This window comes from Mytilus edulis, chromosome 13 (assembly GCF_963676685.1).
Source record: "Mytilus edulis chromosome 13, xbMytEdul2.2, whole genome shotgun sequence".
Classification (NCBI taxonomy): Eukaryota; Metazoa; Mollusca; class Bivalvia; order Mytilida; family Mytilidae; genus Mytilus; species Mytilus edulis.
This window is the reverse complement of record NC_092356.1, coordinates 73,265,587-73,292,753: the sequence shown is the minus strand read 5'-3', so window position 1 is coordinate 73,292,753 and position 27,167 is coordinate 73,265,587. Positions and strand designations below refer to the sequence as shown.

Genomic DNA, 27,167 nt, shown 5'->3' with positions numbered 1-27,167 from the left:
TGTTACTGCTTAAAAATGGGAAATTGACAATTGGAAAATTGAAATGTCCACGTTTGTCGTAGATTCTAGTTTGATGTCGTCAATCTGTGTAGCTATTGAGTTTGATGTCGTCAATCTGTGTAGCTATTGAGTTTGATGTCGTCAATCTGTGTAGCTATTGAGTTTGATGTCGTCAATCTGTGTAACTATTGAGTTTGATGTCGTCAATCTGTGTAGCTATTGAGTTTGATGTCGTCAATCTGTGTAGCTATTGAGTTTGATGTCGTCAATCTGTGTAGCTATTGAGTTTGATGTCGTCAATCTGTGTAACTATTGAGTTTGATGTCGTCAATCTGTGTAGCTATTGAGTTTGATGTCGTCAATCTGTGTAACTATTGAGTTTGATGTCGTCAATCTGTGTAGCTATTGAGTTTGATGTCGTCAATCTGTGTAACTATTGAGTTTGATGTCGTCAATCTGTGTAGCTATTGAGTTTGATGTCGTCAATCTGTGTAGCTATTGAGTTTGATGTCGTCAATCTGTGTAGCTATTGAGTTTGATGTCGTCAATCTGTGTAGCTATTGAGTTTGATGTCGTCAATCTGTGTAGCTATTGAGTTTGATGTCGTCAATCTGTGTAGCTATTGAGTTGTATGATTTGATATTACCATATGCCCTAACCAAATGTGTGCTTCTATGACAAACTTTAGCTAAGGAAATAAGTAACTTATGGTTGACAAAATTCACCATCATTTTTCAAGTTAAACATATAAGCTTTACACGAGAAACAAATATTGCAAGTTTGCATTCACTAAAATAACAGGAAGTAAGGTTTCAGCAGGAATAATAAAATTTTAACGTCAGGGACATGAATTAAATGGCTGTTAAGCAACCAACCACGAAACAAATAATCAAACTTTATTTTGTTTCTGCTTAAACGAAGAATCCAACAGGTTATAGAGGAAAAGATAAAACTTTGTGGCGTCCATCCATTCTTAATCCGCCATGCCCTTGTTTTTGAATACCATATCAAGCTCAAAAATAGCTGCTTCCATATGAGACAAGACAATGAAAAATAGTCATCAGGCAAACTCTAAAAAAGGAACAGACAAACACAACTTAGAAAACTAAATAATACGTACCTCACCTAAATCTGGGATGATCGTAGGTGCTCTGGAAGGGTGAAGCAGATCCTGTTTCACATGTGTTGTTATATTTGTACAAACCCAGTAATAAATGTAATTCGATAGATCTTATTCAGGGAAAAGGGGACGGGATGGTACCTACGATATTTGGAACGTTTCTGCTGTCATTTGTGAAATGGATATTCAATAACGTTCGACCAACTCGTGATGGCTTCCGTAAATGTTACGAATGAAAAATGAATAAGGATATGTTCCTTACGTCGTAACTACAATCCCCCTTCCCTTTCATGAATGTGATCTACCGAATTAGACTATTTACTTGATTTGTTATCACATAAGCAACACGAAGGGAGCCACATGTGGAGTAGGATCTGCTTACCCTTCCGGAGCACCTGAGATCACCCCTAGTTTTTTGGTGGGGTTCGTGTTGTTTTTTCTTTAGTTTTCTATGTTGTGTCATGTGTGCTGTTGTTTGTTTGCCTTTTTTATCTCTTTTGTCGTATTGTTTTGTTTTCAACCAACCCTGGCAATTTGTAAATGTAAGTCAATATATGTGACAGACTACACTGTAATTGTTGTATCCTTTATCTTAGGTTCGATGGGATAAAATGCGTTTCACATAGTAACCAAATTTTGAAAAATTTAGCCAGAAACTCTCATCTATATAGAAGAAGAAATAACAGCAACATATTACTGCTTACTTCCTTTATTTTGTCCTAAGCAGTTAAATTATAAAGTAAGCCTCGTGTTAATAAAGGAACAAGACAACAAAAGAGAGGCGCTGTTGGTTTGCCTTGGAATGCCGATTGTTTCTTTGAACGTCCCCAAAACGTAACAAACTTGCCTTTGCATTACAAAGGAATTCAAAATTTCTCGATTGATTTATCTTTTAGATTATTTCAATATCGAAGTATTTGATACTACTGCCCCAGTGGTATTCTCTTATATTTGTAGTAGACCAGGAGCATGCCGTTTCCTTATTGTACATCGTAACGATTGAATGAGGTTAGAAAAAGGGTTAAGGTACCACAGGTAAGTTAGAAAATCATAAGGGGATACATACCAGCAACACCAATGTCAAAAATAAAATCGACAAAAAGACACATCATTACAAAGAAAATTAAAAGTTAAGCACCAGAACACATTTTTTGTATCAAATCGTCCCTCATTGATGGGTATCTTGTGGACGAGATATGTGTCCGGCGTACAGGATTAAATTCCTTTGTACAAATCGCGGCAAATGGAGGGTGATGTCGTCTATTATATATTCGTTTAATATGTTTAAGCTTATGATTTTGCCATTCGATTAGGGACTTACCGTTTTGAATTTTCCTCAGAGTACTTTTTTATATTTTACTTTTTTCTATGTAGTATTTTGAGATAACCTTGTAAACCCTTATAGATTTAATGCGACTTAGAACTTTTCGTTTGGTATGTAAGATTATAATTATAATAGTTATCAAAGTTACAAGGCTTATAATTATACTTTGATTGAATCTTCGTGATCCCTTTGTGGGACTTGGACATTGGAAGACTACTGTGCCTGAATATAACAACAAAGGTTTAGTTAAAAGAATTTAATTCAAACAAGAAATAAAACTATTTCAGTAAATATATAATCTAATTTTGAAATACAAGATAAAAATAGATAATACATATCGATTTCAAAGGCAATACTTTCATATTTAGATCACATTTGCCATTTAATCTACAACAAAATAGCATTAAAATTCGTAAATGCAAAACTTTGAGCAGTTTTAAATTTATTGATCATTATACAGTAAAAAATAAATGCATACAACTTTTCATTTTTTTAAGTAACAATCAAACCACTACAAGAATTGGTAATGTACGTACAAATAAATTGAAACAATTTGTTTAACAAATAATTGTTCGCCATCGAAAATACCTAATGTTGGCTTTTGTAGCATTCGAACAGTAATCATGATTTCTACAAAAAATATTAATTTGGTATTGACAAATGTACTTGGCTGTTATATAGATCCTCCTGTTTTGTTGTATGCTAACTAGTTTACTTTCAAAATTATCAAAAACTAAGCATTATAATAACGTTTTTTTTTATAAATAGCTACTTGGATGGTGAGTTGTCTCATTGGCACTCATACCAAATCTTCCAATATCGAATTATCCAGTATTATGCAATTAAGAAATTGGATAACTTACACTTGACTAAAAAATGGGTAATCTTTATCAAAGGTTGGTCTCTTAAATTGTTTTTGGAACTCGTATAAAAAAATTACAATCAAGACTTAAACAATAGCTTGAATCATGAATTCTCCATATGGAGTATTTTAAGTTGTTCATATGTTTTATGCCATACCAGGAGGAATCAATATATATGTTTTACAGGAATTTGTTTTTACATGAATATTTACAAAAGCAAAGTTAGTTACATAAAGCAAAAATACAAACCACCAAAATTAATTTGTTACAAACATGATATCACGCTGTTAAACACGGATCAACTGAAAGAAAATGGTAAAAATGAAATACATAATAGATCATAATAAACTTCATAAACGTCTACACAATGATGAAATAGACTGTCAAAAAGTTAAAAGCTAGCTAGGAAGACATTTATCTTACATAAAAAATGTTGAGGATGAAAATGTTCAACGCCTTTACAAATTAAAACACGATGTGTATATATCACAGGTCAAATGAGTTCAAAAATATCATTGACAAGTTCAATATCTTATTGAATGTTAAACAACGCTGATTGGTTTCTTTGCCATTTGGTCACAAGGGTAGATAAAAAAGGTTTTTCTTATTCATAACTCATTTCTCATACTCATAACTGACAGATGTTATCTTGATTCGGGAGAAAATCAGTATGAAAATAATACTTGTCATTTTATTCTGAATAAAAGACACGTGTTCTATTTAATTTTACTTTTTTTTTCTAGAAATTTAGAATTAAATGTTTATTCAAATGATTGTGTTGCAATTTTGCATACTTGTATTATAGCAAAATATAAATGTGTATGCCATTTTTATATGTGGTGTTGGAAAATATGATTGACTAAAATTCAAAACAAACTATGATCATAAAAACATACATTTGCATTTGCTGTCACCAAAGTTGAGGCAATATGACAATATTAGAATGATATTACTAAACGGCTAAAATGAAACTATGATAATACTTCATCAGTATAATGGAATGATATAAATCGAGAATGAAATGTTGAGCGTAGCTAAAATAACCTCCCTACATTTTATGGACTTTAATATGCAGCACATACAGCTTGGTCCTTACAATAACGTCGTTAGTAAAATTTGAAGTATAAAGATATATTTTATGTTTATAGTGTACTTGCGATATAAGTTATTTAAATGAGATCAACAAATACCTATATTGTATTGTCTGATATAGTGGCTTATTAACACTTGTAGCAATTGCGATCATGTATGCTGATGAATTCGCGAAATATTATAAATTCTTTTCATTGTACATATTATAACAATGTCACTGTTGAAATTGTCTGATGCTAAATGTTTCATACAATTTACATGAACGATAATCATGATATAACGTTAAAATGTTTAGAAAAAATTAAAACCAAAATACTCAGTAAATCTTAATGTATTTAAATACAATGTTTTACATGTTCACTGAAAAAAATATCTGCATGTTTTCCTAGCTGCATAATGCAAACTATGCATATATAAGATAAACTTTTAATATTGACATGACCAATCGCTCAAGTGTAACTGCCTTATCTTTTATCCGAGTATCTTTATACGTTGTGGGTATGTAGTCCAATGTTATAACATAACGATAAGAACGAGTACCTTTGTGTAAATAAAAATATATTAAATATATTAAATATATATCAGTTAGATTTATAACATTTACTTTTACATTAAACGAATATTTAAATATACTATTTGGAAGCACTTCATAATATCACAACCATGAAATATATAACAAAACATTTGACCATATTCACAGACAACACCAGTTACTACGTAACAAATATTTAATACGGCAACATGTGCTTTTGTCAGGAAAAGGGGTATTATGCTAAAGCCTATTTGATAGGGCATTTCAACCCTGTGTTATTACATTTTCCACCAGTTTTATATCAAAATATGAGTAGTCACAACGAAAACTTTTTAATTTCAAAAGTGATTTTTGAATAGTATGAATTTTTTATCATATGACCAGTAAAAATAGAAACCATAAATGTTCCAACCGCTATGTAATTTTTTACAAAGATCTGGATTTTATTGAATCCATACCAGGAGTAAATTTTCCAATATAAATGTGCAATTACTGCATTAGAATAATCTATGGTATTATACCGTATTATTCTTTAAAAAGAGTTAACCATAGTTGTTTCATAATTTCATAAAGATTGGAAGTTTACGAAATTCGTCTAATTTAAATCAAGAAGCATTTCGAAAAGCAATTTTAAACTTAAAATATTTTTGTCTTCTTCAAAAGTACCAAAACAGTCGGTTTCATTTTATCTAATACAGTCGAAACAGTTCTATCGTACAAAACTAAAAATGAAGAATGAAAATACTAAATTCTAAAAGCATGGACAATATATATAAAAAATACTTTATATAACATTAGATGAACTAAATGTCAATGACTACTATAAAACGGTCATACAAATGGAAGATTGTTTAATACAATTTAATTTGCGCACTTCATACCTAACTATAACAATTAATCTAATTTTTGTACAAAAATACTAAATAAAATTTAAAGAACGCAAAATATTTAATAAAATTTATAACATTATACATAACAAACCACAGTGCTACTGAAACAACAAAAGGTCACTATCAAAATACATGTACAACTATATAACAAACATGTTAATTCACGTCAACCACAAAAATACTACACAAAAACTATGGAAATTAATTGAGTTTATGACACAATGGAAGACGTAAAAAGAGACATTACATTATGTAAACAAACATAATCTTCACGTATCTGCACCAGCTTTCACTCTCACATTTAGCACGAATGTCCTGACAAGGGTTATCGAACTTTGATTGTTTTCGAGCAGACGTCACTTTGATGTAGAGTCTATCATTCCTTGTCGTCAGGAAAACGACCATTCCTCTCTACAGAGACCATCTTTGCAGGCTTGACATAGTTCGGCGTTGTGCTGGTTGCGTGGTTTTCCTGCGCGTCTGTCAATCCGTAAAGGAGGACGAACAAATCCGTAGTATATTTGTCCTACCCTGTTGTATACGTTTCCTAGTACCTGTGTAGAGTAGAAATAAATCAATGTTATGATGGACTATAAAGTAAATGTTTACAAGACTCTTCAAACTAGAAATGGATTACGTTTGTCAAACTACATATACAGGAAAAGATAAAAAGTGTTTTATTTTCATCTATAGATTACTAAATTTGTTTTTTCACATTTGTTTTTAAAGTAGTCGCATGTACTCATTGGCCCCTTGTAAAGATTGATGGTATGAAATGTATCACGTAAATCTGGATTGAAAATATTGTTAGCACCTTACATTTCACATTAGATCTTCATAAACAACCAGTACAAAGGAATAGTGTTTTATGTCAGTTAACATTTCTAGTTATGAGGGATATTCCAAAGTAGGCTCATGAAGAATGCGATTGTAGTCTAAACAAGTAAGCATAAGTCTGAGCATAGATGTCTCAGTATAAAAAGGTTTGTTTTAATCAGTTGCCCTATTCTATGTCATTTTACGACCTATATGGGCTTTTTTGTTACTGATATGATGGATGAGAACCGCTACGTTTAATTCAAACTGATTTACAATATATTTTAAATAGTTGACCTTTTACATAATGTTTTATTGAGTGCAATAAAAGAAATAAACTTATATTGCTATATTTAGCTTAGCTTTGCATGCAATTGTAGCCCAACTAATGATAAATAAAGGCAGTAGTATACCGCTGTTCAAAAGTATAAATCGATAGAGAGAAAACAAATCCGGGTTTCAAACTAAAACTGAGGGCAAAGCATCAACTATAAGAAAAAACAACGATACAACTGAACTAGGGCAACAAAAAACTGGTCAATATGTACCTTCACAACTTCTTCTGGATACCACATTGCATGTTCATATTTTCCATTCTTACATCTTTGGCATTGCTGTCCGTACAGTTTAAACATGACCAGTCCGGAATTTGCTCCGTAGTTTAGATTGAACCAAAATATAACTCGTCCTTTCATTGATGTCCACCCATGTCCGCAGTCCTGTAAAATAAAGGTCAGGGTTAAACATTTATAATAATGACATCAGATATAATTCAAAACATGAAGCTACCCAATAATTGTACACATGTACATGTGTACAAAACGTTTTACAAAATTTTGGGTCTTTGTGTACCTGAAAAAGGTTATTTCAGAAACACTATACATCTGAAGCATGGGAGTAGATAATAGCAGTTTTAACCAAATTTGAGGTATAATTTAAATCATTTAAAAAACGATCGACTATCTGTGTAAGCATGATAAAGTTTGATGTCCCAATTCTAAACATAGAGGCTCCGTTATGTTTACTTATACCGGTGCATTTTATTGGCATTTGATGCGACTGTATACAAGTGAGAGGTTTAACGCTAGAAAACCGGCTTCTATCCATCATTTTCCGACATTTGAGAATGCCTCTACCAAGTAAGGAATATGACAGTTGTTGTTCATTCGTTTGATGTGTTTTATCATTTTATTTTGCCATTTGATTAGGGACTTTCTGTTTTCAACTTTCCTCGGAGTTCAGGATTTTTGTTATTTTACTTTTTTTTTTAAATCGAGGAATAATTGAAATTATTACAAAACTGATCGACTATATGTGTAAGCATGGTAAAGTTTGATGTCCAAATTCAAAGCATAGAGGCTTCGTTATGTTTACTTATACCGATGCATTTTATTGTAACCAGACACTATGACCTAGCTGTTCTCATTTTATTTTCAAACTTAACCTATATGCATTTACATGTCGGTAACACCTCTTGTATCTAGACATACCTCTGTATAGGTGATTTAACATGAAAATAACTAATCACAGATTTAGTCAAATTGTTTAAAACATAGTTTGATTTTTAGAGCAGACAGGGAAAATTCATTATAGTCATTCATATGTCATAACAGTAGTAGTATTTATAATCGTTCATTTAAATTACACGTGTCGTAAACATTGCTTTTTCGTGAACTTTTGAAAACGTATTAATCTTAAGTTGTTTTTGAAAATAATATATTTTAGAGTTAATTCATTATATATGTTAATGATAGGTAGAAGGTACTAAACGGGCATTCAAACTCATAAGTTAATGACGAAATAACAACAAAATAAAATGGGGCTTCATCTGTAATGTCAAGACAGTCATACAAATGTTATCCAGATTACCTACTGTATAAAAGGAACATTTTCGTTTAAAAGTTTAAAAAAATTATAAAACAGTGATTTTAACCATAAATTCATAGTACATCTCTTCATTGATTCACATTCGACCCTCAAGTTGTAAACTGATATATATCTACGAATAATGAATATCTGGTATGAAATTATATGAAAGTCTTGGTTCGATGCAATGTCTTCCCAAAGACTGTTACTTCGAGAAGTAACTTTCGAAAATAAAAACACACAGAAAGATTTTTTATTAAGTTAACATGGGTTTCGACTATTTCAAAGAGATAAAAAGAATACGCCAAAAAATATCCATGCCCTTAAAATCTTAAAACACGGTTTTTGACATAACTATATACGAAGGAATCCAAAGATATAGATTTTATAAACAGTACGGATAAAGTTTTAAAATAAGTTTTTGATGAAATCTTCCATGATTTACGATCGATATCTGATCTAATATTGATTGTAATTTATTCAATGTTCTCCTGAATGCCTGTTTTGGCAGGACTTATTGCTAAATTTTCCTTTCAAATGTGCAAATATTGACAATTCTTGATAAAGAGCAAACATTTGGACAGATCCTACCCTCCACTGACAATATTAACGGACTAATATATACATTGATTGTTTGCTTATTAAGACTATATTAAAAAGAAAATATAAATCCTTGAAGATTAAGGTGATACACATACAACTTATAAAGGATAGATTGTTTAATACTTAACTAATTAATCAGCACCGTTCTGGTACTTATAGTATATGTAATGTTATAACGGGCACCTGCTATGACAGACAGAACAAAGGAACTATACGATGGTATTTGAATTACTTGAGAATTACACATGTAGGTATTATCAAATTTAAAATCTTCCAAACAGAAAACATTGTTGACAGACGTACGATGTCCTATTTCTTTTCTTGTTGTTTTTGGAAGATCACTGTCTCTTGGACAACTTTACAATTTATATTTACAGGTTGGATCCTAAGGAACGGAAAGACATAACAATATGTACACAAGAGTTATCCCCTCGACTTGGAACATATCAACTTTAATTGTATAACAGATACGTATCCCATTTCTCGGAAAGTCTTTCAGAAAAAAGCAAAAACGTTTACCTGGATTTTTGTCGAAAGTATGAAAAAGGATAATATATACAGAATTATGAAATACAGTGTTTATACCATTGAACGTGATAAAATTTAAACAACCTTCATAATTGAATTATAAAATAATAGTATCCCCATGAAATACAGTAAAGCTAGAGATCTAATTATGGTAAAAATGTAAAAAAAAAAAAAAAAAAAAAAAAAAAAAAAAAAAAACTATATAAAGTATGCATGTTTGCATTGGTTGGTAATACGTATATGCTACTAAAAAATACATGTAGTTGTATTCTACCATTTTTAGACTATGAAATTGTCAATGACAATGTTAGAACAATTTTCATACATAGTTTATTGAACAATCAAACCCTACTACTGACGCAAAATTAATTTAAAAAATAGATTTTATCACTTTATGAATAAAATTGAGAATAGAAATGTTATGAAGCAATTAAAGCACCTTCAATATTAACATTTTATAATTATTAAAGCTTCATAACAATTCGCACGCTAAAGAAATATTTAATTTTCAGAGAAACTCAGGAATTTATTTCGTCTCTTCCTATAAAACATTTAGCATAATGAAAAGAGATCCCCTTGTTTTGATAATTTAAGTAAACAAAGTTTACCTATGGACATTTGTTTAATGTATAATATCTCTTTAGTAAGTTTCAAAAGAGCTTATTTCTTGAAGTGATGGATGAAAATTGACAGGTCTATGCGACAAAATGTGATCATCATGTTTTCAAAATTCTCTTTGCTATGACAGGGTTATCCCATGATCAAACTTGTATTATGAGTGACAAGTTTTAAATTCACGTCTGTATTGTTTATTGAAAATTACACTATTCGATGGTTTGAATTCCTTTTTCTCAAACGCAGTTCAATAATAAGAACGTTTGAGGTGAGAAAGAATGTAAAGGAAAAAACCCCTGATTATTTGTTTTAATACGAAATGTGAAAGGAGGAATGTTTTTGAAGCAAAATCATTGCACACATTTGACGAAAGAAGCTGTTCTTCATCGGGCCTACACAGCTGAGCGAAAGCTCACACTTCACTAGAAGGTACAGAAGACAATAACTACTTGTTTGGGCAGAATATTCTGCTAAATGAAGTTCAAGTTACATTTGTTATTTCAAGAACACATTGCAGAGTATGAAAAGCAAAACTTATTATACTGGAGGGACACATTCTTCAATTTAAATGACTATCCAGAAAGGGTTTATGACCCCATTTACCCTGTAAACGAACACAGATAATTATTGAATTCACAACACTCATGTACAATATAATTCTTATTCTGCTGTATGTAAAATGCGATACTAGTCTTAATTTGTCAGTATAAACTAAGAGTATACATTTTTCTTATAATTATTTTGAATTTTAAGCTTAAATCCCTGGACGTTAGACTATGATACATGATTAAAGGACCTGTTCAAACCTGAATGACAATGTTTTCACTTTCTATATGGGGGTTACTTAGATATTTTGTTATTTAACAGAAGATGTCATCGCCCAACAACACTTGCCATCAACAATCAAATCATACCTATGGCGTCCTTAAAATAAAACAGATCAATTGCAGAATGATACAGTACTGCATCGAAGTTTGTCTTTTTTTGTTTTATACCTTTGTTATACTACTTTTGTTTTATCAGATTGGTACCATCGAATAATAAAACAGTATGGTTAATGCAATTGGACTGCAAACAATATACTAATGACCTTACGATCGAGGGTAGTAAAATTTTTTATCAGAGCTTATTTATTTCATTTCAAAATTGATCTGTTAGTTATTCAGTATATTCAAGATCAAGCTTGGAAGCGATCTTTTAGAAAATCTAACCCCAGGAACGCTCAAAGTCAAATATTTTGAAAGCGACAGGAGCGATCTCAAGTATCTATCTCTTTTTTGTGTTGTTAAATATATTTTTTAAATTGCTTCATCGACTATAGTTAACCTAAATTGATGGAGTTCATCAAAAGATATATGTATAAATGCTTTATCATTTTAATATTGACTTGTTTTCGTAATTATCAAATTGGTCATATGAATATAGATTTCGGGATCAGATTGAGAACCCCTCCTATCCCTCCTCAATATACACTAGTTTTGTTCAACCAAAAGTGACATTTATAATTAAACAATAGGTTTTTATATCAACTCTATAAGGTCGTTGGTTAATGTTTTTTATAATAGACATTTGGATTAGTCTACTAGCACTTACTAAGGCTTCAATACATGTTAATGTCATGTGGTTTTTAAGACATCGTCCTACCTCTAGGACACAATGTCATTGTTCCACCTCATCGACTGATTCATTATAGGAACATTTCTTCTTTTCTTCTTTAATTTACAGTAAGTTAAATACATCTGCGTAAAATGATATCTAGATAATTTTATTGTAACGTTCTCTACAGGGTACACACATTTTGAATACAGCTCTTACTTGAAACTACATTTATTTAGTGGCTGTTTTAGTACATATAACAATGGTAACTGGATCGCGAAAGTCAGTATATGATTTAATAAACTGCTTGATTCCGTTAGCCATCCCCACGACCCCTGAAACACGGAAATGACCTTCATAAGATAAGTTCACCTTCACCCAAACATTTGGAAGACAAACCATATAAAATATCGTTCACGTGAAAGTATTCTTGAATAAATTGTAATGCAAGTAGTATAAAAATAAGTCCAAAAAAGGTCATATTACACGTATTTGGAAATAAATTTAATAAGATTGGTTGTTGGGTATAGTTCTATCAATAAGGTCTTTACAAGAGTCAATGATTTGTAAAGATTAGAATGAAGAAAACAGATTGTGAGTATTTTAACAACAGACGCCCCTCCTTTCCTTCGCAAAAATCTAATCAAAGGAAAATATAAGACCATGGAAACTCCTTATAGAACACCACACATATCACTATTAATGGCCAAGTAATTTACCTGACATGAGAATCTAACTTTGGCACTGTCTTTGAATATTCTCCAGCCGTCTGTTGGTGGGTTAAATGTTGGTATTAACTGCCAACCATGGGGGAAATACTGGGCAAATAATCGTTCAAATTCACCGTGCCATACCAATTCCATACTGAAAAAATAGAAACAAAACAATATAGGTTTATAAATTTAACAATTCCTCTACTGTATCTTGCACTGTTGATATTACTGTACATATCAGCATTTATCATTAATAACTATATTTATTTTTATTTTATTTTATTTATTTTTTTTTTGGGGGGGGGGGGGGGTAGTTAATGTTGTTCGAGTAAAATGACACGAAACATAAATTTGCCGCAGATCTAACTAGTGTATTTTAAAATGATTGGATTGTTGTTTGTCTAATGTCCGGTAGCAAATATTCCATGAATTTTAGGACGAGATCACATATATTGGACGCATAATAGCTTTAAAAATAGATTTTATAAAAATGTTTGTACCAACCAAAATCATTGCTAGTACTGTATAGTACGGTGGCAGAATGCGGCCATGAAAGAAAAAAAAAATATGTTGTTCCCTCAAGATACTATGTCGTTCCCTCAAGATGCTATGTCGTTCCCACAAGATAGTTATCTCGTTCCCTCAAGATACTATGTCGTTCCCTCAAGATAGTTATCTCGTTCCCTCAAGATGCTATGTCGTTCCCTCAAGATACTATGTCGTTCCCTCAAGATTTTATGTTGTTCCCTCAAGATAGTTATCTCGTTCCCTCAAGATACTATGTCGTTCCATCAAGATAGTTATCTCGTTCCATCAAGATAGTTATCTCATTCCCTCAAGATGGTTATCTCGTTCCCACAAGATAGTTATCTCGTTCCCTCAAGATACTATGTCGTTCCCTCAAGATGTTATGTTGTTCCCTCAAGATGCTATGTCGTTCCCTCAAGATACTATGTTGTTCCCTCAAGATATTTATCTCGTTCCCTCAAGATTTTAAAATTGTATTGATATATGATTCATTTCGCCCTTCGAAACGGAACTGTATACGTGGCCAGATCCCAAAAGTAGAATATTTGCATAATAATAATGATATAATAATTCTGTATTTAAAGAGAATAACTGAGAGGGGATAAGAGGGGTCCTGATCCAGAAATCCCGTGCTTAAAAACACGAAATCTCGAAATCCCGAATCTATATAAAGTAAAAAAAATTAGGCGAAAGACACCCATTTTTTATTTGATCATTAGGAAGATTTATGAAAACAGTTTCTAAAAAGGTATCACTCAAAAGCATTGAAATTCTAGTTTGATCCAAATTTTGGGGGGATATGTGACATGCATGTTTACCCCCTTTTTGCAATTTTTTTGGGTAAATAAATGCAGAATGTTGCCATGGATACACAGAAAAGGAATTATTTTTTACCCTTTTAACATTTGAAAATTAAATCTAAGGAAGATACTGATTACATACATATGCACATGTACAACACAAACAGTTAGGTTAATGTATTAGCAATCCAGAAATAGGAGATGATAAAACATTTTGTGGCTCATTTCTAATTTTATTTTCTAAGAGGGTGGTAAAGGGTTATTTTCGTGCAACGTTTTCGGCCTTTTCATTTTACGTGTTTTCGTGATTTGGTGTTTTATTTCTCGTTTTCTCGTGTTTGGTTCGATGTGCGTGCTTAGTATTTTCCCTTATTTATTTTCCGTGTTTCGTGTCGGTGGTCTTAATTTCTCGTTCTTGCATTGTTCCGCATTTGATTAAAAAGTGAATTGGAAGTAACTCCACGTCTTTACTCCACCGTTTCGGAGTTGAAAATAAAGAATAAATCAATATAATTGTATTGCTATGTTGAGGGAACGAGATAACTATCTTGAGGGAACGACATAGTATCTTGAGAGAACGAGATTACTATCTTGAGGGAACGACATAGTATCTTGAGGGAACGAGATAACTATCTTGTGGGAACGACATATAATCTTGAGGGAACGACATAGTATCTTGAGGGAACACCATAACATCTTGAGGGAGCGACATAGTATCTTGAGGGAACGAGATAATTATCTTGAGGGAACTATATAACTATCTTGAGGGAACGACATAGTATCTTGAGGGAACGAGATAACTATCTTGAGGGAACGACATAGTATCTTGAGGGAACGAGATAACTATCTTGTGGAAACGACATAGCATCTTGAGGGAACGACATAGTATCTTGAGGGAACAACATAATTTTTTTTTCTTTCATGGCCGCATTCTGCCACCGTAGTATAGGAACACATTATTGGATAGTAGAATTCACTTACAACAGTTAGGCGTATGCATATTGCATATATAGTGAATATATCGATACCCTTAACCAAGTGGGCTAAATGTTTTTGGAAAGCCAACAGAGAGATTGAGTTATATGATTTAGAGAAGGCTCTTTTGTGACCCAAGTGGTTTACATAAAATACAAAATATGCATATCGATTGCAGTGAATATTGTAAAATGTTCATCGACGGATATCTGTGGAACATATCAGGGTTTACCATCGCACTGAAGAGCTCTCAGCGGTACGTTTGGTTATCAGATCAAGTTATACTTTTAATCTAGTCGCTAGTATTTTACACACGTCCTGACTTTTGAACCAGTGTTATCTTTTGTCGTTCAATATGAATGAACAAGTTATATCATTATTGATTACATCCCATAATAAGTATTAATGTTTGTATAAAGTACAAATTCATTCATAGAAAATTGTTCATAGTAATTTAGGAAATGTGATTCATAAAACATTAAATGAGTATGAAGGGGATTTAAACAACATAATTAGAGGTTACTTCATATCAATGATTTAACCAATGTTCACTTGCTATATCAATCACGTTCTAGTATAAGCAGTCTACTTCCTATTTTTTTTTTTAATATGATATGAAGTTTAATTTTGTCCGATGCGTATTGCGTAATCAGGTATAGTTAACGCGGATGCTTTATAACTTTAAAGACGAGACCATGTTTTGAAATGCTTTATGTAATGACGCTGTTGATGGTCCAGCATACAGCAAACAAGTGTAGCCATTTGGTCTTTGGTGGCTTGTTGTGTAATAGATTATCTACACATATAGTATTTAATGGTAATATCATACGTATGTTAATGGTCTGTTTTATTGTTGAAGGTAGCTTGATTCCTAGAAAGAGCAATCGACTTTCTGCAGGAAAACTTGCACCTCTAGTCAGTCGAATGTTCGAACTGACAACCTCAGTGTTGATAGGCTTGTTTTACACATTGTTGAAAGCTGTATGGTAAACTATATTTGTTAACTTCTTTATCGTTCTCATGTGGAGAGTTGTCTTATTAGCAATCATACCGCATCTTATTGCTGCATATAAACTACTCAGTGGTGGATCTAGAGAGGGGGGGTCCGGGGGTTGGAACCCCCCTTTTTTGGACGATCAATGCATTTGAATGGGGACATATAGTTGGACTCCTCCCTTTATCATGGGTTGGGACCGCCCCCCCCCCTTTTTTTTTAAATGGCTTGATTCGCCCCTGCTACTTAAACCACTCGGCCACCGGGACCAGCTATCATTTAGTATATCATGTATATCGAACAGTCACTAAATACACATCTACAAACTTGATATACACATATCATCATAAAAAGCCGTCAAGGACAAAACGATAATCTGGATTGGTTAAAATGCACATCATTCCACTTTAACACGTCACTTAAAAGATAACTGATATAGACTGATTGCAATTTTGAACATGACCACATGGCTTTAAAAGATGAAGAGGAAGAGCTAAGTTAACCATAAATGACCAAACAAAAAGCCAAAAATAATCATGGACAATGAAATGTAGCTAGAAATTCCTTTCTCAAAAGTTTTAAAATTTAATAATTAGCAGCAAACTTTAGTAAAAACAATAACCGTCTTTTCATGCAAGTACTGAATTAAATTAAAATTTAATAATAGAGCCTTTCATCTTCCAGCATACGAATGTAAAATTAGACAATGCAACGACCCCAGTCTTCTCAATTAATGACATGAACGTTCAAGGTAGACTAAAAGATAATATAAATAAAAACTAAGGTTGTATTCCCGATGATATATGACTACTGTGTACACTTGATATGAATTTTAATTTCTGTGTATTTGTTTAGTGTAAATTATACTTCTTGAAGTGTATGCATAGGTTCTGAAGTGTAATAATAATTTGAAAGTTTACTGTTACGTTTTAAAAGATGAAAATTCACATGTCAGACAAATAATTCTATTTACAACAACATGCATGTCGCAAATTATCTTATTTTAACTCTATGTTACAGTATAAGATGTCTTTCGGTGTTAGTGAAGCAAAAACTGTGGACCCTTCTGGAGCACACAAGTCATCACTTGGTCAATTAAAAGCAAAGCTTCATATAGTAGTTAATCTTTTGAATTCACCATTGTTATGTTTATAATTTTGTTATATTTTCATTTTTTAATTGGAATAAAACAATAACACGTATAAAGTCTCTGGAATTTGCAATCTAGCTTGTAGATTCAAATTTTTAAATTCGCATGTATCTTGCATTTTATGCAATTTAACATTCATGTAAAAAGCGAACCAAGTTATGTAAGTGGTTTTTAAGGTAATTATTCTATTAAATAAAAAAATCATATTTTAGATAAATGTAACCACAATTGTGGATGTTAGTTACTTTTCTTCATAATAGTTCACATATGATTTTCCTATGGCCTCATCTGATTTATTAGCGTTAATTTGTTAATCCATTAATCATATGCCGTACGTTGACCCACTAAAGTGTAAATGGTCATGTACCTTTTGTCCTTTTGGTCATTGCTTCATAGTAACGGTTGTGTATCTGAAGAATTGTTTTTTTTTTTATTACAACTAAACTTGTATGCAACATCTCAGTGTTTGATTAGAATTTAAAATTTAAAATTGTCTTGCTAACAGGGAAAAGTCCCCAAGGAAAATCATAGTTATACCACAATAATATGATCGTCATTACAATACACCGTGCACATTGTTGACTGTCTTTAAGGTTCATAAAAAAATATATATAAAAACTTCTTATTAATGGAGTCATCATTAATAGTTTGACCTTCCACCCGTTGTGTCCACTATCAACATTGAACCGTTTAAACTTGACCCCATCAATTTCAAACAATGTTGATATGGTGTTAGTATTTCAATAAAACCATGTTTGTTTATTATCAACTTAAAACCGCATTAATCTAAACCTTCAGGCATTCGGATGACACTTTTAATTTCATAGGATGATATTGACTGAAGGTCAACCATGACGTATCACTGAACTTCTATCTTGTAAACGTTATTTTAGGACTTGTAAAATACACGTTGAAGATCAGAAGACATCATCAATTGTTTTATCAAGGGGAGGGGGAGCTCGTATATGATGCCGAAAAACGTTTTTCTTACATGATATCAGTAAGCTGAGTTATAAGCTGAGTTTAGCTATGTATGTTGGTTGAGGGAACTCTTGTTTATAAAGTATTCGTCTTCTTATTTTAATATCCAAAAGCGAAATTGCAGTGGTAATGGGGAAAAATGTTTTTCTTTGTAATGACATAAAAAAAAGAAATTAAAACTTTTCAAAACATTTTGAGTTTGATTTCCCCAAATGTATCCTATGCCATCCGTTCTCACAGTTTTTTACCAAGCCAAAAATATGATCATCGTTTTAAATAGACTTCTTTCTGCATTAGTATGGATTGTACATTTATATAAGCATTGAGTTTTAATATACAAAAACAATTTCATTTTTTGTTTCTACCTCCTTGACAATTTTACAATTATACGCACACTTAGTATATATTTAGGCAAATTAATACACAAGTAACATCGGTTTGGGTCTAAAAAAATAGATGTATCGCTATCGCACATATCTTTTTTTTAGTAAGACTTACATGCACTTTAAATCAATTATAACATGCATATACATATGTTAGAAAAAATACAGTGATTTATTAAGCTGACACATATGTAATTCATCTGTCTGAAAAGTTCTATTTTTGGAATAAAAGTGTCATACTTACTATTTTAAGAAACTGTGGTCACACGGATTATGACTTGGCGATCTTTCTATTAATCATTTAATATAAGTACTGCTTTGTAAGCATATAAATACTGACGAGACTGTATAATGGACATACACAACATTGGCGGGGGAGTACTCTGAAAAGGGGGGGGCGAACCTCTTACAGTATCAAGGACAAAAACGTCCGCAGTGGCGGATCAAGGTGGAGGGTTCTGGGGATTGAAACCCATCTTTTTTGGACGATCAAAGCATTTGAATGGGGACATATAGTTGGAACCCCTTTTCTCCTATGTTGGGAACACCTCTTTTAAAAATGGCTGCATCCGCCTCTGCATCCTCCATTTCTCCCCAGGCTCCTACCCTAGAGCATATACATGTATCAAGTAGTCAACATGAAGAATCAGCAATACTTGTCAAATTTTAAAAGATTATTGTTTTCCCGTAGTATGCGTTCATATTTAATCGATATTAAAAGTTTTGTAAGAGAGATGATGACCACTTAATAGCACAAATAAATTTGGATAGCATTTGAACCGACTGCACATCGAAACAATCATGAACCTTTTTGTGTGATTTCTTCCCCGAAAAGTTCCTGATTAAGGACAATGCGCGGTTTGATATCATTGTCACGACATTTCACTAAAAGGACAATACCGCAAAAACCACGGCACTTAATTTATGATTCATTATTTATATAAATTGAATTAATTATTCGGGTGTTTTAATAGAACTTCTTTGTACTAAAAAAATATCCAGATGTAAAAACATGGAAAAAAATATAGGACAAATGTTATATCATTTAGTACATCAGACATGATTTATCTTGTGTTAGATATGCATGAGTGATTTGAACGGTTGACACAGACGAATGACCTTTGTAACATTTCACAGTATCTCTTTTGAATAATTCATTAACATGTAATTAATTAGGGAAAAATAATTAATTTTAATATGTGAATTAGAACATTTTTCTCGAGATGATAGACAAGTATGCTTGTTAGTTGGAATATGTAAAGTCCTCGGCCCTCAGCCTCGGCCGGTTTTACAAATTTGTTAACAACCCCATCCCCCTAAAAAATTCACATCTGAACATTATAAATCAATGTACATATTTCAATAAATCAAAAAGATTTCTATTTAAACAAAGTTTTAATGACATTTATTATGCAATTGTGAAATCTATGATTTTCAATTTTTGTTGAAACATTTACTATACAATATAATCGATTTATATTAAACTGGGGCAGATATAAAGATGGCCATATAAAGTGTTATACACCTGTTATAGACATTAAACTACATGCATATGCATGTTGATCGCATGTTGATTAAACATGCATTAAGAGTATTTTTATTGTTTGTCAAAACTTTGTCAAGATTTATCCTCACATAGTAAATACCTGTGTTGGTAGGCATACTAAATGAGCGTATGTTGAAAGGTTGTGACCCGAATGATACCCGTTATCTCCTTATTTTAGATAAACCTTTCTAGTTACGGGGTTAGATGATACATAATTGACAGTAGAAATATGTGTATGTACTCATTCCATAGCTTCTCACTATACAGGGTGTTGTAATGGTAAAATATGTTTGTTTTCAACAATTTAAAGATCAAGGGATATTTCATAAGAATTGGACAGGGTATAATGGGTCTATCCATAGAACAGACAAATGTGTGATACAAGGTCATTTCCCAAACAAAGTCATCTTAGTGACTTTGACCATTATTTGAAAGAACATCTTTAACCTTGATTTCTAACACTATGAGTAGAGAACATCTTTAGTTTCTGTTTTGACAGATTATATTTCCTTTTAATATTACATAGTTTTATTGTATTTTTATCTGAAATATAAAAAGTGCAAGATGAAGAGTTAGGTGAAGAAAAGTAAAAAAAAAAAAAAAAAGTCTCGTTATTTCTTCAAAAGAAATGACTTGATTGTACTCCTAGTCATTCTATGCCAAAGCGTTTAAGACTCTTATTGAAAATCGCTCCCCCTTTTTAAAAGCAGAAGGAAAAATAAAGTTTCAAAAGGTCAACAACTGAAAAGGTGAATCCGAAACTGGTAGCATATAAAGTATACTAATATATAAGAATAGAAGTGCTATAAACCATCTAACGAGTAAGGGTGAATATAGAAACCCAATTATACTTATATACATATATAGTTAAACAATGACACAACTATAGGAGCCAAATCGTGAGAATGTTATGTTTATCAATGATCATTTAAATTTAATATTAGATTACTTATTCAGGAAGAGGACAAATTACCATTAATCTTTGCTCATCTCTTTTATGGACCGTTAACTCACGTTTTCACGCATAAACAGTTATTTCGTATTTAAAATGAACAAATTTTCCATAAAATGTTGAACATTTGATTTCAGATTAGTTGAGGATATTAGATACATGAAACACACAGTAATTTACTTGTGCAGTAAATCAGGAATTTTAAAACACGATACATGTAATTTTACTCTGCATAAAATAAGATGGTTGGGTATAATTCCCAATGAGACAACTAGCTACCAGAAACCAAATAACGAATATGTAAGCAAATAAAGGTCATCAGAAGGTCGTCGATAATTAGCTAAACCCATACAGTATAGTTCACTTATAAAGGCCCTAACATGACAAAATAAAAAAAAAATAAAAACGTGAAAACAAACGTTTATAATCGGAAGACAACAGCCATTGACAACCACTAATTAGCAGGCTCCTGACTTGGTACTGGCATATACAGAAAGTATCGGGTGTTAACGTGTTTGTGGGCGCTCAACCTCAAAATACCAGGGACAGTGGTGTAACAGCATTATATAAGAACAAACTATAAAAAATGAGTCGAGGTGAAAAGGCTCGACTCTTGGCTGTACATGGTGTTCCCTTACTTGGTCTGTGTTACTGCTTGTCTATACCAAATTAACCATCAAATAATCAATTGCTTTTTTGAATGACGTTATTATTACATGTGCGTTTCAATTACTGAATAAATCTTGTTTATTGTAATTTCAAACGTGTAAACGTAGCCTTCAACTCAAAGACACACGTAAACTATGGAACTATATATGTTGTTCTCATGGAAAAGATTTGGTACTGTAATAATTATTCTCGTAAAGACGATAGTTCATTATATGTTGTGTAAAGAAATAAAATTATAGTTTTGTTTCATTTTAATGACCGACCATTAAAATTTGTCACATGTAAAACACATGTTTAATATGCAAATTAATATACCGCAACACCACCTATCTTATCTGAGAAAATTACACCCTGCGGCAAGGTGAGATATATATATAGTGACATTACAGTTACTAATAAATCGTCATCAGGAAATCTAGATAGTCCTTGATTCTTGACCCGGTCATATTGTATTTGTGTCAAAACGGATTTTTTGGTCGGAAAATAAAAGATGAAAAGACTTTTTAATTAATTGATTTTTTGATTGATTGTTGGATGGTTTTTAATAGCACACACTAAAAATATCTACTTATATAAATACTGACAATTGGTTGGACTGAAATGGTTAATGGGTAATTTCAACTATTATTTGGATGGATTTGAGAGGTTAAACATCTTTCCTTCAAGCACATCAAACATATACAACCTATAATTATCACAAGGCATGTTTAATTCGTTAAGGGCAAACATATGACTTGGTATTATTGTCCTTCAGACAGCCTCCCAATAAAGCTCCAATGCTGAACAACATTGATGTCACTTGATACACTGGGATCGTTTGAATGAATATATCAAGTTTAAAAATAAAAATGATGAAAACTGTATTGGTAGATAAATATGGTAATCAAACGACTTTGTAACAAGAGCATAATCATTTTTTTAACGATTTTCATTCACTTATATAACACGAAGATCTTTGATAGGTCATATATATAACAGACATAGAAACATGCGTGTTTTAAAAGAGATGTCAATGAGACAGCAAGCCACATACACGAAAGACACCTTGAGGACCAAAATATTGTCAAGCTCTAAGAAGTCTCCAGTTATGAAGATCGGACAATAATAACAAATAAAGCCTCAAAACAATATAAGAAGGCAGCAACTCAGCAACTTAAGGGAGCTACCATTTAATTTTTATGGGGGGGGGGGGGGGGGGGGGGGGGGGGGGTGGCTAGGATGAAATTTGAAAAAAATAGGCAGGACAGGAGTTTTGAGTAAAAAAAAAAGCAGGATGAGACACTTGCAAAAAAAAAAAGTCAGGATAAACTAAAAAAAAAAAAAAAATAGGCAGGACCGAACAGAGTGAAAAATAAAAAGGCAGGACAGAGATTACAGCTAAAAAGAAATGCAGGACAAAATTTTTCCTCCTAGCCCGCCCCCCCCCCCCCCCCCCCCCCCCCATTAAAATGAAATGGTAGCTCCCTAAGCCTATGACTTCTTAGCGCAGGTGCTTTTTTCGTCAGCCAAAGTTATATGGACAGGATTATAGCGTGTACGAGTCCAATGTAAAGCATCATTTAGACGCGGAAGTATAACACTATGTTCGTACATTTGTACTTTCAAAATAATATTAACTAATTTTCACATAACCTTTTCATCACAAGGAGATTTAAAGGACTTAAAGATGACAGTGAACAATTTGTATCATTCTCGATTTTTCTCCTAACGAGGATCACATTGTCAATTCTCCAAAATTGGTGTATCATACATGTACGTCTTATACAAAGAAAACCCATAAAACTCGAAAAATCGATAGTTAACTAAACAAGTTGATAATAGTTTTAGATGATGACTTATATGGGTAAAGTAGCTATGATTATTTACAAAATCTTTCGACATATTTCAAGGTCAGGGGTATACATTTACAACTTTCGTACCTGAATCGTATATGCACAACTATGTACACTTGATGCAAGTTTATTGCATTGTAATACACAGGTAGTTTTAATTTTCAATGAACTTAATATTGTTGTTTCTCTGCTAGATTACACCAAAGACAATGCAATAATCTATTCGTGATTTAGAATTGAAATTTTGTTGTAAGTCTATGCAAAAAAATCAAACTGGCATAACCAAATTCCTGCATCCACATCGCTTTCTAGATTACAATTGATAATTGGTACTCAAACTCAAACTCAAACATTTATGCCAAACGTTTATGAATTAATGCATAAAACTATAAAAACTCATATAGCCGTTCAATCAAATTGATATAAAATTGAGAATGGAAATGGGGAATGTGCCAAAGAGACAACAACCCGACCATAGAAAAAAACAACAGCAGAAGGTCACCAACAGGTCTTCAATGTAGCGAGAAATTCCCACACCCGGAGGCGTCCTTCAACTGGCCCCTAAACAAATATATACTAGTTCAGTGATAATGAACGCCATACTAATTTCCAAATTGTACACAAGAAACTAAAATTAAAATAATACAAGACAAACAAAGGCCAGAGGCTCCTGACTTGGGACAGGCGCAAAAATGCGGCGGGGTTAAACATGTTTGTGAGATCTCAACCCCCCCCCCCCCCCTAATACCTCTAGCCAATGTAGAAAAGTAAACGCATAACAATACGCACATTAAAATTCAGTTCAAGAGAAGTCCGAGTCTGTTGTCAGAAGATGTAACCAAAGAAAATAAACAAAATGACAATAATACATAAATAACAAAAGACTACTAGCAGTTAACTGACATGCCAGCTCCAGACTTCAATTAAACTGACTGAAAGATTATGATTTCGTCATATGAACATCAGACACAATCCTTCCCGTTAGGGGTTTAGTATCATACCATCATAACATATATGAGAAGAACATAACCCGTGTCATAACTGCATAACTGTTTGTGTATCGCTTTCTGGACATAATGTTATTACTTGTACTCAAAAACAAACGTTCGGATAGTACAACTGATACACAACTATCGAGTTATACTACATTCTTTCAAATCAAAACGTTTATGGATGTTTGATGGGTCATGTGTAAAAAAATATCCTTTCTCTTTTATCTCTTGAATCTAATTTCATATCATATTGCTCATATCAGTGCATAAAATAGCATCTCTGAATTTTACATGAACACTGTACCATATATCAATTAAGAGATGTGATATGATTACCGAATGAGACAACCTACCATCATTGTCAATCTTTTGATTTATAAAATCTTTCAGTTTTTCTGTTTTCATCTTATTCTGATCAGTAGAGGAAGAAGCTTACCGAAAGAAAATTGACGTTAATGTTATTAGATTTACACTATTCAACTTATAGTCAGTCAGTAGAGTATAAAGTGCGGTTGTCTGAATAAGCTTTAGGCAATTTACAGTTTAACTGTTACAAATTATAACAATTCCTGTCATTTAGAAGATAATGTTTGTATATTCACACATATACCGGGCTATATTACTGCAAATATTTGGTGACAATTGCGACATGTGATTCAGGTTCATACAGCGAAGATTTAATGCCGCAAATCTTTCCTATTGTCGTAATTATAAGCAATCGGATAAATATAATACCCGACAACCGATTCCGGGTGTTACTTAAACATTTGACGACCTCTATGATTGATGAACGTGTTATATTACAATATTACTTGTTGACAAATGTTTTTTATAAACTTCTAAATACATCTTGTGTTGTCTTAGTATAAAAGGAAAACCCACCCATGTGTGCATTTAAAGGAAAGCTAATATTTGATGAATTAAAATGACAATGTTAAATATTGTACTGATTTAAGACGGGGAACAATATTAACACTATAACTACTTTCAGATATCATTACACTCAATTCACTCAGCGAAATATTTAAACATGTGTGTAATTTACTTTTAGTTTTCCTGAAAGATAAGTTAACATATATTTTGTAAATCCTAAGAGTAATTTTACTGCTCTTGTGTAACAAATTTACTTTTATTACTTATATCTTGAAAGATAAGTTAATAAATTTCTTGTAAATAAGAAAAGTAATTTAACTTCTTATTTCAATTTAGAAAAGCCTAATGAACCATAATGTTGACTATTTCCGAGTGATATATATATATATATATTATGTAAAACAGGATGCCTTCTAATGACTTGCCAATATCAACCCGTATACATTGTACACATATCTGTACCAATATCAACCCGTATACATTGGACACATATCTGTATAAAACTTGGGATGTATCATGTAACATCGAAGGCATTTAGGCAACTCTCAAAATTGAAAACACAAATATATTGACTACTAGTAGGAAATGAAAACTAGAAGATAGGATATGATTGCCAATGAGGCAACACTCCACAAGAGATCAGCTGACTTAGGTTTAAGCAACTAACTGTAGAAAGAAAATGTTATATGATTGCCAATGAGATTATTCTTCATAAAAGACAAAATGACACAGAAATTAACAACTTTAGATCTTTGTACGGCCTTCAACGATGAGTCAGACACATACATGGATATAAGAAGATGTGGTATGAGTGTCAATGAGACAACTCTCCATCCAAGTCACAATTTATAAAATTGAACCATTATAGATCAAAGTATAGTTAGCTTTAAAAGACCCTGGTCTTTTGATGTAGTATTTCATTCAAACCATATTCTTATTTTCAAAATAACACAGAAATAAACAGTTTTAGACCATCGTTCGGCCTTCAACAATGAGTAAGGCATTTACAGCATAGTCAGCTTTAAAAGACCCTGTTCAATTGATGTAGTATTTCATCCAACCAATATTCTTTCGAATTCATGACCAACACTAGTAAAAAGTATAATAAAAATACAATTAAACAGACTTACCGTTGTGAAAGTAACAATCCCAGATCTTTGTCTCCATAATTTATCAAATGCATGATCCCGGGGGTAAGAGACATCGGAGAGACGGTGGTGACGGGACTAACATTTGGACTGACTACTGGACTGACAACCGGACTAACTCCAGCACTGTGGAGCCCCGGGCTCGGGCTCATGGGTTGAGTCAGTGTGTAAATCATCGTTTCTCCTATTAGGGAATCCAGCGTAAAAGATTATATTGTCCGAAATAAGTAAAAGTTTTCTTCTGTTCACTGATGCCCGACTCTGTCCGTCGTACTCTTTTTCAGTTGTCTCTAATAAAACGAATAGCCTTGAGATTTGGAATCTGTTGAGATCGTTCAATGATTTCTAGGATAACAGCTGATTGAGGTACACCGGAAAACACCTTCAGGTAAAAACGTTTAAAAGTCAAAGAAAAAGTGCAATTACACCTGTCCACATTGTTAATTTGAGTAAAATGTACTTGTCTTGTCTACCTGTAACAGGTAAAATGACATCCTTTACTGTTTGTCATTTATATATACCAGTCGACTAATTTATTCTCAGTCTAAGTATCATATATCAGAAAAACTTCAAATCCTATATATTAAACTTAAAATATCCCTCGACAATCGTACATGTGATTCCCTCGGTTAGCGTACCTGCGTACAAGCCTGCGTATCGGGGTGGTTCTATAAGTAGGGGTTGGTGTTTACGCTGTAATTGGTAAACTTAAAATAAAACAAATCAAATTTTCTTCCAATCAACAGAAGACAAGACATACGATGACAGTGGCGTTTATCTATCTCT

The 27,167-nt window shown here is 32.3% G+C and overlaps 1 protein-coding gene across 1 annotated transcript; it reads right to left on the bottom strand.

Annotated features, from left to right (window-relative positions):
• Positions 1–2,685: 2,685 nt before the first annotated feature.
• Positions 2,686–27,167, bottom strand: LOC139501796 (receptor-transporting protein 3-like). Its single transcript, XM_071291000.1, has 4 exons — positions 26,364–27,167; positions 12,565–12,709; positions 7,186–7,356; positions 2,686–6,375 (listed from the first exon to the last, which is right to left on the bottom strand). The coding sequence occupies exons 1-4, from the start codon at positions 26,555–26,557 to the stop codon at positions 6,211–6,213; spliced, it is 675 nt and encodes a 224-aa protein (XP_071147101.1). The 5' UTR covers positions 26,558–27,167; the 3' UTR covers positions 2,686–6,210.